The sequence below is a fragment of the Hypanus sabinus genome, chromosome 26, assembly GCF_030144855.1.
Source record: "Hypanus sabinus isolate sHypSab1 chromosome 26, sHypSab1.hap1, whole genome shotgun sequence".
In the NCBI taxonomy this organism is placed as follows: Eukaryota; Metazoa; Chordata; class Chondrichthyes; order Myliobatiformes; family Dasyatidae; genus Hypanus; species Hypanus sabinus.
Genome location: NC_082731.1, coordinates 18035615 through 18049908, shown reverse-complemented (window position 1 = coordinate 18049908; position 14294 = coordinate 18035615). Strand labels below are relative to the sequence as shown.

Here is a 14294-nt window from a genome sequence, read left to right as displayed (position 1 = left end):
AATAGAGAAAAAAACTAAATTACAGTCAGTATATGTATTAAAAAGTTAAATTAAATAAGCAGTACAAAAAACAGAAATAAAAAGTAGTGAGGTAGTGTTCGTTGTTTCATGTCCATTCAGAAATCTGATGGCAGAGGGGAAGAAGCTGTTCCTGAATCGTTGAGTGTGTGTCTTCAGGCTCCTGTACCTCCTCCCTGATGGCGGAGGGGAAGAAGCTGTTCCTGAATCACTGAGTGTGTGTCTTCAGGCTCCTGTACCTCCTCCCTGATGGCAGAGGGGAAGAAGCTGTTCTTGAATCGTTGAGTGTGTGTCTTCAGGCTCCTGTACCTCCTCCCTGATGGCGGAGGGGAAGAAGCTGTTCCTGAATCGCTGAGTGTGTGTCTTCAGGCTCCTGTACCTCCTCCCTGATGGCAGAGGGGAAGAAGCTGTTCCTGAATCGCTGAGTGTGTGTCTTCAGGCTCCTGTACCTCCTCCCTGATGGCAGAGGGGCAGAAGCTGTTCCTGAATCACTGAGTGTGTGTCTTCAGGCTCCTGTACCTCCTCCCTGATGGTAACAGTGAGAAAAGGGCACGATGGATGTTGGCTTTGTGAGGCAACACCCCTCGAAGATGTTTTGGATATTCTGGAGTGCAGTTCCCACGATGGAGCTGACTAATTTTACAACTTACTTCGACCCTGTTCCCCCACTCCCCCACCCCCGCACCAGACGGTGATGCAGCCGGTCAGACTGCTCCCCCATGGTACATCTGTACAAATTTTCAAGTGCTTTAGTTGACAAACCAAATTCCTCAAACTCAGCCGTATCTTTCCTTCTTTATATCTGCATCGACACGTTGGGGCCAGGTTGGGTCCTCGGAGATATTGACAGCCAGGAACTTGAAACTGCTCACTCTCTCCACTTCTGATCCCTCTGAGGACTGGTTCGTCTTACCCTTCCTGAAGTCCACAATCAGCTCTTTGGTCTTACTGACGTCGAGTGCAGGGTTGTTGCTGGACACCACTCCACTGGCTGGTGTATCTCGCTCCTGTACGCCCTCTCGTCCCCACCGGAGATTCTGCCAACAATGGTTGGATCATTCGTGAATCTATAGATGGCATTTGAGCTACAGTCATGGGGGTAGAGAGAGTAGAGCAGTGGGCTAAGCACACACCCCTGAGGTGCGCCAGTGTTGATTCTCAGCAAGGTATCGTTTCCAATCCGCACAGATTGTGCTCTTCCGGTGAGGAAGTTGAGGGGCCATTTGCAGAGGGAGGTTTTGCAAGCTTTTCCAATCAGGGTTGTGGGAATGATGGTGTTAAATGCTGAGCTACAGTCAACAAACAGCATCCTGACCTCCATATCTGCATTGTCCAGGTGATCCAGGGTCGTGTCCACGGCAAATTGCTGTGGGCACAGGTCTTTGCTGAGACAGGAGTCGGTTCTGTTGAAGCAGGTTGTAAATTCTGCCTGATGGGAAGGAACATGGGTGTGGGGAATGAGGGACTTGGGAGGGGAGGGGATGGAAGGGAAGGGTTGAATCCCTCTCCCTGGCCCCCCTCGCTCCCCACCCCTACCTTGGCCTTCAGTCCCAGCTGCAGCTTGGCGAGGTGCCGGTAGGACACCAGCCCCGGGGCAGCCGTGCTCAGCGTCTGCAGCAACTCCAGCACCCGGTGGTAACCACTCACGTCCCGGCGCAGGGCACACACCCACACGGCCAGCACCGTCACCTGCAGGGGGGCCGCCAGCAGCCGCGGGCTGGTACCTGTGGGGGGGAAGAGAGGAGAGGGTGAGGTGCGAGGGGGTGAGAGGGGTGGTGAGGTGAGGGGGAGGGGTGGGGCAGGGGAGATGGGGTAGGTGGTGAGGGGAGGGGAAAGGGGTGGTGAGGTGAGGGGCGAAGTGGAGGGAGGGGGAAGGGAGAGGGGTGAAGCGGAGGGAGGGGGTGGGGAGGGGAAGGGGGTTTAGGTGGAGCGGAGGGGGAGAGGGGTGGAGGTGAAGGGGAGGAGTGGGGCAGGGGAGATGGGGTAGGTGGTGAGGGGAAAGGGGTGGTGAGGTGAGGGGTAGGGGAGAGGGGTGGTGAGGTGAGGGGTAGGGGAGAGGGGTGGTGAGGTGAGGGGCGAAGTGGAGGGAGGGGGAAGGGAGAGGGGTGGAGGTGAGGGGTGAAGCGGAGGGAGGGGGTGGGGAGGGGAGGGGGGGTTTAGGTGGAGCGGAGGGGGAGAGGGGTGGAGGTGAAGGGCAGAGAGAGGGATGGGAGGGGGTGTTGGTGAGGGGAAGGCAGAGGGGTGGACGTGAGGGGGAGAGTTGGAGTGGAGGGGAGAGGGGGTAGGTGGAGGGGGAAGGGAGAGGGGTGGAGGTGAGGGGGGAGAGGGAATGTCGTATAGGAGTCAGAGGGGGCGAAGGGAAGAGAAGGAGAGGGGGAGAGTTAGAGCGGGACGTGTTAGGCAATTGACCCCTGTTTCCCTCCCCCCCCCCGGGGTTACTCACTCTCTCCCCCCTCACTCATCGCTGCCCCACCCCCTCCGGACCAGAAGCGCGTCCCCGCCGCCGCGCTCTCCCGCCATTTCTCTGTGCCCCGCCCTCCCGCGGCAGCGACACTCCGGCGCAGCGGCCACGACTGGAAGCGCAGGCGAGCAGACGGCGAGACAGAAGCCACCAAGCCGGATACTCTCTCCAGACAGAAAGGGGAGGGGGGTTGCAGACAGAGGTGATGGAGGGGTCGGGGAGAGCGAGGAGAGGGTAGGGCGGTGATAGAGGGAGTCGGGTATTTAGGGAAATCCTGCACGAGGAGTCCCAAGTCCCTTTGCACCTCTGTTCTTTGAATTTGCTCCCCATTTAGAAAATAGTCTACGCTTTTATTCCAAAACGCGAGACCACACTGCACTTTAATCCATCTGCCACTTCTTTGCTCATTCTCCTGATCAGTCCAAGCTTTTCTACAGTCTCTGCTTCCTCTGTAACCACTACCCGCCCCCTCCATCACCGACCCCAGCAGCTCTGCACCCCCATCTCTGCTGTCACTGTGCCCCACCCACACCCAGCGTCTCCCCGAACCACCTTCCACCGCCACTACCCCCTCTGTCTCCGACCCCTTCCTCTCCTGTCTTACCGCTCCCAGCCCTCCCCTGTTCCCAACAATATATACCACCTGCCACTTTGTCAATTCTACTGATCTGTCCAAGTCCTTCTGCAAACTCCCTGCTTCCTCTATAACAGTGATTCCCAATGGGAGCGGTTCCCCTAAGGGGGTATTAGGGGAAATAGAAGTCATCGTGGGGGGCGGTAAGAAGCACATTAACTTGAGGCACAAGACCCGATCGACTTCCGATTGTGCATCAATACGATGTTACATACCTGGAGTATGGTTTTATACCGTTCCTGTCAGATTCAGTCATTTGCCAAGACAGCTAAAAATGACCTTGATAGTGGTCTCATTGCTTCTTATAACATTTCCAAAATGATAGCGAAGCATTAGGCAATTGACCCCTGTCTCCCCGCCCCCCCCCATTCACCACCCCTGGGGTTACTCACTCTCTCCCCCCTCACTCATCGCTGCCTTCCTCTGGAGAAAGTGTGGAAAATCTCATACAATTGGTGAAAGATTAATCATGCCAAGGGGCTCCTCACTGTTCCCAATATGGATAAAATCAGTTCCTCTGTAGCTCATCAAATTGACGAAGTGGGTGAAGATGAAGACAGTGAATGAAGATGAAGACACTGAGTGAAAATGAAGACTGAGTGAAGATGAAGACACAGAGTGAAGATGAAGACAGTGAATGAAGATGAAGACACTGAGTGAAGATGAAGACTGAGTGAAGACGTTGCTCTTGTGATCACAAGACCCTGCCGGACAGTGACAATGCAAGATACCACAGGATTGCTTCTCTTGTGTGACGGTGTGACAGGAGGCGGGGAAGCTGCGCGGCCTCCAGCCGCGGAATGTGCACTGGCCGTTCTTTCTTGTGTGCCCGAGCGATGGTTTCGCGGTTCTCTGTTTGGCGGAAGATGGAGAGAGAAAAAGCCAGAACGGGAAGTCATAGTCTGCAGGACAGAGTGGACTTGGAATGGGGTCAGGAGTGACACCCTGGGGGGAAATCAAACAGACGGGAAAACCGTGAGCTCCGACGTCGCACTGTTTCATGAGAATGGGCCCTTTTACTTTTCTGTTTCTTTACGAACTTACAGTCAAGTTAAGAATTACGAAGCTAAATCGTTTAATTGCGTATTGTGTACTGTTCGTTATTTTGTGGAACTGATTTGTAACGGGAACACATCAGGCAGCATCCACACAAACGAGATTTCTCAAGTTTGGCCAGACTGGGGGCTGTCTCCCCCTAGATCAAGCTGCTAGTCAAACCCGAGGGTTACGACATCTTTTGCCTTTGTTAGTGGAGCCACTGAGTTCAAAAGCTTTACAAAGCTGGGTGAGCTACTTTTGGAGGGCAGTGTCCATTTTGGGTCACTCTGCTACAGGAGAGGTGTGTTGGCTTTGGAGAGGGTGCAGAGAGTGTTTAGCAGGATGCTGCCCGGGTCTGGGGAGGGGACAACCTATCGGGTAGGATCGAACAAAATTGGGTGGTCTTCTCCCGGAATGGCAAAGGCGAAGGGAAGATCTGATTGAGGTCTGTAAGAGTATAGACCGAGTGGACAGCCAGCATCTTTCTCCCCAGGGTCAGTAAGAAGCGCCATTAGCATTTCAGGTCAAGTTTATTGTCATTAAATATACCGTACACTGTCAAACGAGGTGCGTCTCCAAACCAGGGTGTAAAGCAGGGTAGTACACATAACACACATGTCACGTAGGAGAGATTTAAATCTACAAACGAATTAGGGATAAATAAACAAAGTACATAAATTAAATATTGTGGGGTGCAGAGCAGATTAACCAGTGACGCTTTGAATGTGATGCGGCAGGGAGTTCAGGGGCCGAGTGGCCTGGGGGAAGAAACTGTTTCCCATCCTGACCGTTCTTGTCTTTATGCATCAGAGTCTCCTGTCTGACGGTAGAAAGTCAAAGAGGATGCTGGGTGGGCGGGTGAGATCCTTGACAACACCCGGTGGGGGCCCTGCACACGCAGCGCTCCTGATAAATGTCCCTGATGGATGGATGATGATGATGATGATGATGATAAGGGGTAATGATGATGACCCCTGTGATCCTCTCGGCCTTTGTAGGGGCTTGCCGATGCTCGACTGCTCCCATACCAGGTGGAGATGCAGCTTGTCAGGACGTTCTTAATGGTGCTCCTGCAAAATTTACTTTTTATCGTGTGATGTTATTGCTTATCAAACGGTCGTAAATCAAAGCAACTGGACTCGCTGTGTTGTCCAGAAGCCATTTGGCCACTCATCCGAGAGGCTCCTCCAGTTCTGATCCGTGCCGGGATTCCCGCTTTCCTGCTTATAAACTCTGAGAGCTGTTTCAAGGTGCAGCATCACGAGGGTCGTTAAGAGTCGTGGAGCTTGTTTTTTGCTAAATTCTCTTCCTTTGTAGCATATTGTTATTGTATGTTTAATTTTACACTGTTTTAATGTTCCTCATTGGGATTTGGGGTTTTTAATTTGTAAAATGTTTTGAAAAACTAATAAAAAATTTTTAAAAAAGAGTCGTGGAGGTATGAGAGGATCATTAGTCTTACCTTTGCATGAATGCAGGTGGCTAAAGAAGACGTGTTTGTCAAACTGGAAAACCCATCCCTGAATAGGTGGGGGGGGGGAATGACACCACCCCTCAGCTACCTACAATGTAGTCCTACCATCTCGACCCCAGCGCCTCCACAACAGTTCCCACCTGCATTCATGCTAAGGTGAGACTAATGACCCTCTCATTACCTCCACGACTCTTAATGACCCTCATGTGATTGCCATCTCCTTCCTCTTGGTGTGTGTTACACGCTTGGGTGATCACATCGAATGAACCCTTGCAGCGTCAATGATATCTCGCACACTTAGACCCATTAGTTCTTTCACGGAGTCTCTACATTCTCTTCTTCGCCTTCCTCCACCGTGTTTCCCAGGCCTACGGCCATATTCTATTTCTATTCTATTGTATTAATATTGATATTAATATTCTATTAATTAATATTCTATTCTATTTCTCCCTTTCTGATGACATGGCCCAGGAATTTGTTTCCTCTCATTTAATGTTCTCATTAAAGATCTTTTTGTGCGGGCACGTTGGAGTGCTGTCTCATTAGTTACCCTATCTCGATATGATATTTTCAGCATTCTTCTAAGAAACCACATTTCTGTTGCTTCTCGAAGTTTCTTCAGAGTTCTGTTGTCCGTGTGTCAGAAGCAGACAGCAAGATTGACCTGATGTAACATTTTAGTTGCCTAAGCCTTGTTGTCATAGAAATGTATCTGTTGGTAATCTGCTGATTGCTATACCCTGAAACAACTCACAGAGTTTATAACAACACACACAAAATACTGGTGGAATACAGCGGGCCAGGCAGCATCTATAGGGAGAAACACTGTCGACGTTTCGGGCCGAGACCCTTCGTCAGGACTAACTGAAAGGAAAGATAGTAAGAGATCATGAACATAGGTGGGAAGAGATTGAACAAGGGGGGATAAGACAGTGTCAAGGTATGCAGAAATGAGTTCAGTGGGGCAGGAGCAAGCTGAGACAATAGACAGTAGGTGCAGGAGCAGGCCATTCGGCCCTTCTAGCCAGCACCACCATTCACTGTGATCATGGCTGATCATACTCAATGTACCCCGTTCCTGCCCTCTCCCCATATCCCTTGACCCCACTATCTATAAGTGCTCTATCTAACTCTCTCTTGAATGCATCCAGAGACTTGGCCTCCACTGCCTTCTGGGGCAGAGTATTCCACATATCCACCACTCTCTGGGTGAAAAAGTTTTTCCGCATCTCTGTTCTAGATGGCCTACTCCTTATTCTTTAACTGTGGCCTCTAGTTCTGGACTCACCCATCAGCAGGAACATGCTTCCTGCCTCCAGTGTGTCCAATCCCTTAATAATCTTATATGTTTCAATCAGGTCTACCTGGACAGGCAGGTTTGTGGATCTTGGGTAGGAGGTAGAAATGGGAAGTGCGGGGTGTGGGAACTATGGGGTTGGTGGCAGTGTATGGGAGATCCCCAGAGCTGATAAGGCTGGTGATGGTATAGGAGACAATGGCCTGGTGCTCCCTAGTGGGGTCATGATCAAGGGGTAAATAAGAGGAGGTATCAGAGAGTTGTCGCTGTGCCTCGGCCAGGTAGAGGTCAGTACACCAGACAACAACAGCTCCCCCCTTATCAGCAGGTTTTATAGTGAGGTTGGGATTGGTGCGGAGGGAGCGGAGAGCAGAGCGTTCAGAAGGAGTGAGGTTGGAATTGGAACAGGGTGTGGTGAGGGTCAAGACGGTTGATGTCCCGTCGACAATTAGCAATAAAGAGATCCAGAGCAGGCAGAAGACCAGAGCGGGGTGTCCATGAAGAGGAGGAGGGTTGAAGACGGGAGAAGGGGTCATCGGTGGGGGTAGGAGAGTCCTTGTCGAAGAAGTAAGCTCGGAGACGGAGACGGCGGAAGAAGAGTTCAGTGTCATGGCGTACGCAGAACTCACTGAGGTGTGGGCGAAGGGGAACAAAGCTGAGGCCCTTACTGAGGACAGAGCGCTCTGCCTCAGAGAGTTGAAGGTCGGAGGGAATGGTAAAGACCCGGCACGGATGAGAGATGGGATCAGAGGGGGGAGGGAGGCTGGTAGTGTCAGCGGAGAGGGAAGGGTTGGGGTGAGAGGAAGATGGAGCCTCTGAGGGCCCAGGAGCTGACATGGGATCTGAGGGAGAGGGGATTGCAGAATGGTGGTGAGGGAAGGGGAGATGGGAGTCACAATCGCAGCACGTGAAGACCCGGCCTGGAGTTCAAGGCTGGAGTTACAGTCGGTGGTCGTGCAATTGCTTTGAAGCTGTTCATGTCCGTTGGAACCCGCGTTAATGGTGCTGGAGTCCGGGTTTTCAAAATGCCCTGGGTCGCTGGGGCAGCCGAGATCGACAGCTGGGGCAAATCCATGGCCGTTGGAACCGTTGGAACCAGCTGAGATTGACTACCGGGGCCAGGGACGCGATACGAAGACCATGCTCTGGGTTCTACAGATGGAAGATCTTGCGATCCTTGCAGGACGTGATAGAGTCAAAGAAACGGCGACTGCGCGCATGGATCCGACGGAGGGTGAAATAACGGACAGGTCCATTGCAAACGGAGAGAAAAGAGTCCCGGAGGCGTGGAAGGGATTGTAACAGAGACACCAGGTACCTTCTCATGGTGGAGAGTGTCGAGCTCAGAGCTCGACGGGAGAAACAACAGGAGGCAGAGTCAATTAAATGTGAGTACCTGGGATCCTCAGAAGGTCCAAATTGAGAAGCTCAAAAACGGATCCTGAAGCCAACTGCAGTCAGTTGGCGGCGGAGACATGTTCCAAGGAAGGATATATGGCTGCAATAGCGGGTCTGGGTCAAGATATGATTGAAAAGTTGAAGGGCCAAAGGAATTATTAATGGGGAGCAGCGAGAGAGGGTTTCACTGAACTCCCGTCAAAGAAAAGATTTAAACTTCTTCAGTGTAGGCATCACTGGCAGAGGCTTGGCAGTAGTGAATTTAAAGAGCTGAGTTTATAAACTGGAAAACTACCCAGTGTGGGTTAGAATTGAAGAAGCTACGGTTTGATGTACTGAGAATCTCCAGAGACACTTTTGTTGAGTTATTTAGGTTATTTATTAAGGGTTAGGGATATTCAAAGGGTTCAAAGTGCACTTAAGTATAAATTGTACAACTTGAAATTTGCTTGCTAACAGGCAGTCACAAAGCAAGAAACCCGAATTTTAAAAATACAGACCAACATCCAATGAGCAGGGAGAAAAATCACAACAAATCACACAAACGAGAGATGGGAGCAACAGCATTCCGAGCCCGCAGGCCCACAGCTTGGGCCTCAGTTCGCCGTTAAGCGGGGCGAGTCGCCGCAGGGCACGAAGCGCATAGCGGCTGAGAGAGGAGAGAGTGTCGTGGAAAAGCAGAGGGAATCGGCCCGGTCCCAGCACCCTGCCGGGCTGTTTCGATCTATCTGGGCCAGCGTGCGAGTTGTCCAATCACCGGCCGCCCCAGGCCCTGCTCTCAGTAGTGAGAGGGAGTGGTTTAGCTGTTTTTAATTATATCAGCACGCCGATAGGCTGAATGGCCCTGCTCCTGCGCCGTAACGTTCTTTGTTTCTCGTCTCTGAAGGTGTTTCTCAACGCCACCCTGGCTGAGCCGGATGGACAGAGATGATCTGACTGGGGGGGTGGGGAACTTGATGGGAAAGATGTTGAGAGGGTGTTCCCCCCCCCCCAGTGCGCATGATCTCAGGATGACGAGACAGGTAGGAGTTTCCTCTGCGGGAATCTGCCCCCCAGAGAACTGGGGTGGGAGGGGTTCAGCTGCCAGATGTTTTTGAGAGGAGGGAGATTAGTGAGGTGGGCGGGAATCGAGTCAGGACAGGGCTGATCAGGTCCACCTCGACGGGTGGGGGAGAGGAGCAGGACTGGGAGGCCGGCTCTCACCTTGACTTGTTCACTTAAGTTCGAGAAGTAAAGGAATTAGATGAAACTTGCGAGGAAACTCCGGCTGGAATGTCCGGGACAGGTCTGGGAAGTTACTGCCGGATCTGGGGCCCTGTGAGGTAGGACTGTGGTCACCACAGGAGAGAACCCACCCCCCACCAGTCCCTGTAAAGCTGATGGCAATTCCCAGCTTTCCTGGTGCCTCTGGGATCTCTCTGTGCATTGGGCCCCAAATGGGATCACAAGACAAAGATGAAACCAGACCAAAAAAAAACTGCTTATTTTAATTAAATCTGTTCTTCCTTTCTGCTAATTTTCCACAGTAAGGACAATTTAAAAAAAAATTAAAGTATAAAACTTATTTAGCAACTTCTTCAAAAACAAATTGAGGGCATAGGTCGAAGGACCTCTGTCAGGCAAAAGGGCAGGGGGTGAGGAGAGGAGGAAGGGTCACGGGGAGGCTAATGGCATGGTGGGGGTAGTGGATGGGTCAAAGGGTGGGTTAGGGTTTAAGGGAAGCGCAGGGGTAGGAGGGGGAGGAGGAGGGTGAAGGTCAAAGGGCAGGAAGAGTGAGCAAGGACCCAAAGGGGTCGGAGGAGATGGAGAAGGGTCAATCTCACGGGGGGGAGGGGAGGGGCACCAGGTAGGAGTGGAAGTGAGGGGAGGCAAGGGGGAGGGAAAGAGGGTCCGGGAGGGGCGAGGATTTGTGCTGGAACAGTTTGGGATAGGATGGTTTTTATCCGCACCGAACCCTGCCCTTCCCCCGCCAGCCTCTCGCTCCCTGCTCATCCATGGCACGAGGAGGCGGCAGTGACCTCTTCCTCCCTCCTCCCGTGCACTCGCCCTACTCACACACAGCCCCCCCTTCCCCCGCTCAGGACTGGTTGCTCCCCCCCTTGTTCCAAGGCAGGATGCTGTGGCGGTTTCTCAGGCGGCTGGGCGACAGGTAGAGGCCGTCGATGGCGGCCAGCAGGTCCACTGGCCTCTCTGTCAGGAAGATCAGCATCCATTGGTGGCTGAACAGGTCCCCCATGGAGCAGCGGGAGTTGGTGTGGGTCAGGATACTCAGGATCAGGTCCTGTGGGGAGGGGAGGGAGCAGGAGAAAAGGCGGGAGGAGTTAGCGGAGCTTCCTGTCCTCGGACCCCCTGGGGAAGGGTCCGCACTGTCCCCACCCATCTTCTGTCCAACCCTCCCTCTACTGCGTTTCCTCCTTCTCAGCTACCCCTCCTTACCTCCTTCCTCCACCTCCCTACCCACTCCCTTCCCCTCCCTCCCATCTCCTCTCCCCCACTCCTTCACCTACCCCTGACCTTCAACCCCATTCTCATTCACCCTGCCTCCTGCTCCACCCTTCCGCCCTTTTTCTCCCCTTCCCCTTATTTCCCCATCTTCCTCCACCCCTTTCCCCTCATACCTCTTCCTCCCGCCTCATCTCCATCCTTCCCCTCCTCCTCCCCTTTTCCTCTGACTCCCTCTCCCTTAACTACAGTCAATAACTTTGCCTCCACAGCCCTTTAAGGCACAAATGACTTCCACAAATTCGCAGCCTCTGGCTGTAGAAACCCCTCCTCATCTCCATTATGGGCGGTCATTCTATTCAGAGGCCGTGCCCTCTGATCCCAGACTCTCCCACTGACGGGAGTGTCCTCTCCATGTCAACACTGTCCAGACACATCAGTATTCAATTTGGGTGCTGAGATGGAGGTACATCTCTACCAAAGGAGGCGTAAGTCACTCCTTCCCTCCATTATCCCGCAGGTCACCCTTGGGCAAGGTGCAGCAGCTGCTGAGACCCATATGAGCCCTTGGGAGCAGCTGGTGCATGTCACAGGTCCTGGTTGTGCGACTGCTGATGCCAGGCAGACAATCTCTGAAGAGTACTTATAATGGCTGGGGGCTGCCCACCTTGTAAAGACACTGCCCAGAGGAAGATAATGGCAAACCACCTCTGTAGAAAAACTCACCAAGAACAATCGTGATCAAGACCATGATTGTCCATGCCATATGTCACGGCACGTAATGATGATGTCATATGACACGGCACGTAACGATGATGTCATATGACACGGCACATAATGATGGCGACGGTGACCCCTCATTCTTTGAAACTCCATCGAGTACAGGCACAGAGCCATCAAGTACCTCCTACGTTAACCCTTTCATTCCCGGGATCGTTACCATGAGCCGCCTCTGGACCCTCTCCAGGACCAGCAGCTTTTCTCAGAAATGAAGCCCATGTTCCTCACCCAACCTGTAACTCCAGATAACCATCTTGGCTGCCAGCGACGCTAGCTGCCTCGGTGTCCTCGGTAACCTTACCAAACCAAGCCCTGGACATTCTAACCCCACAGATCTCCAGCCGCCAGGTTTTTCTTCAACATTACTTGGACCTGCAACCACCGACACCTTCACCGCCCTCAGATTCCTCCGAAATATTTCACCTTTCACCCTAAACCTATGACCCCTAGTTCTGGTCTCACCCAACCTGAGGGGAAATAGCTTGCTCGCATTTACCCTGCCTATACCCCTCATAATTTTGTAAATCTCTAGAAATTCTTCTTTGTTCTCCTGCACTCCAGAGAATAACATCACAGAATATTCAATTTCACTCTGTAACTCAGGTTCCCCAGTCCTGGCAACATCCTCTCAACCTTATTTACCTCTTTCCTGTAGGCAGGTTTGCCAAAACTGCGCCGATACTCCAAATTAGACCTCACCACCAGAATCTTATACAACTTCAACATAACGCCACATTCTTTGATTTATGAAGGCCAATGTCCCAAAACCTTTCTTCACGACCCTATCTACCTGTGATGGCACATTCACTGAAATATAGAGTTGTATTCCCAGATCCCTCTGTTCTACTGCACTCACTGTGTAAAATCTACCCTGGAAGGTCCTCTCAAAGCGCACCACCTCCTACTTGCCTGTATTAACATCCATCTGCCCATTTTCCAGCTGGTCCAGATCCCACCGCAAGCTCAGACAGTCTTCCTGGCTGCCTACCACGCCTCAATCTTGGTGTATCCACCAACTTGCCGATCCAGTTTACCACATTATCATCGAAGTCATTAGGGGAGATGAGCTCTGATCCCTGCGGCACACCACCGGTCTCAGCCTCCAGTCAGAGAGGTGACCATCTGCTACGACTCTCTGGCTTCTCCCACCAAAACAATGGCAAATCCATTTCACTCCCTCGGCCTGAGCATCTGCATTTTTTCCCCTTCAGGAGCTTTGGGAAGTTGAGCCTGGCACGCTCCTTGGGATCAGCTCAAAACTGACCTTCACATGGGGGTGGGGTTCCTGCTCTACTTGGGAGGGTAGACCTTCGGCAGAAAGAGGTTCCACAACCATGAGGGGTTGATTGTGAGGCCTGAAACTCCTCCTCGGTCTCCCACGACTGGAATAATGGTCTCTCGGAACCAGCAGGAGACTGTTCAGCCCAAACTGTCTCCAGCTCTTTCCTTGGTGACCGCTCCCCCATCCCCTGGGAACCTCCAGTGCGCCCTCTCTCCTTACGTAGAGCGGAGACCATTCCCCTCCACGGAGACCATTTCCCTCACAGTCCTAACTTTCACCCATCAGTCCAAATTGGTAATAGCATCTCCTCACTGACAACCAGCACAGACACACCTCAGAGGTGTGTGCTTCACCCTCTAACCTACCCTCTCCACACTCACAGCTCAAACACCGTCCATAAATATGCCAGAGACACCACTTTTGTCAGCAGGATCTCAGATGGCGGCGAGGAGCTGTACGGGAGCTAGACTGATCAGCTGTTTGAGCGCTGTTGCACCCACAACCTTGCTCCCATCGTCAGCAAGATCGAGGGACTGATTGTGGACTTCAGGACGGGGAGGTGGAGGGAACACATGCCAGTCCTCATCGGGGAGGGGAGGAGTCGGCAGTGGAAAGGGGGTGAGCAGCTTCAAGTTCCTGGGCATCAACTTCTCAGAGGATCTCTGGGCCCAATATGTATTCATGCATGCCAGAAGCTATACTTCATCGAGGGATCTGAGGGGAGGACCCTCACCATCCAGGACATATCTTCTTCCCACCGGGGAGGAGGTACAGGAGTCTGATCACCCACACTCGGTGTTTCAGGAACAGCTTCTTCCCTTTGCCGTCAGATCTCTGAGCGGTCCATGAGCACCACCTTCTTTTACGGTATTTACTTACCGCATAATTTATAATGCTTGCATTACACTGCTGCTATAAAACCACAAAATTTCATAATATATGTCGGTGATAATAAACCTGATTCAGATTATGAAAGTATGCGAGGTTGAGAGCAAGAGGTTAAGATGTGAGAGAATAGGACCAATCAAATGTGACAGTGGAAAAGTGTGTCTGGAACCAGAGGAGATTGTGGAGATACTTAATGAATACTTTTGCTTCAGTATTCACTACGGAAAAGGATCTTGGTGATTGTAGGGATGACTTACTGTGGACTGAAAAGCTTGAGCATGTAGATATTAAGGAAGAGGATGTTCTGGAGCTTTTGGAAAGCATCAAGTTGGGTAAGTCACCGGGATCGGATGAGATGTACCCCAGGCTACTGTGGGAGGTACTGAGGGAGATTGCTGAGCCTCTGGCGATGATCTTTGCATCATCAATGGGGACGAGAGAGGTTCTGGAGGATTGGAGGGTTGCAGAAGTTGTTCCCTTATTCAAGAAAGGGAGTAGAGATAGCCCAGGAAATTATAGACCAGTGAGTCTTACTTCAGTGGTTGGTAAGTTGATGGAGAAGATCCTGAGAGGCAGGATTTA

General features: G+C 52.0%; 1 protein-coding gene and 1 pseudogene across 6 annotated transcripts in view; both read right to left on the bottom strand.

Moving 5' to 3' along the window:
* Positions 1–2581, bottom strand: part of LOC132381850 (TERF1-interacting nuclear factor 2-like) — a 35928-nt gene extending 33347 nt beyond the window's left edge. For all 6 annotated transcript variants that reach the window (XR_009508133.1, XM_059951488.1, XM_059951486.1 and 3 more), the window contains exons 1-2: positions 2462–2581; positions 1555–1742 (exon numbers count right to left, since the gene is read on the bottom strand). Coding sequence is in view for 5 of the 6 variants with exons in the window: in XM_059951488.1 (XP_059807471.1) it covers positions 1555–1742; positions 2462–2480 (207 nt within the window). In the remaining variant the exon portion in view is untranslated. The remainder of the gene's footprint in view (positions 1–1554; positions 1743–2461) is intronic.
* Positions 2582–8686: 6105 nt separating this feature from the next.
* The window catches only part of LOC132381768 (testis-specific serine/threonine-protein kinase 4-like), a 14010-nt pseudogene continuing 8402 nt past the window's right edge, over positions 8687–14294 (bottom strand).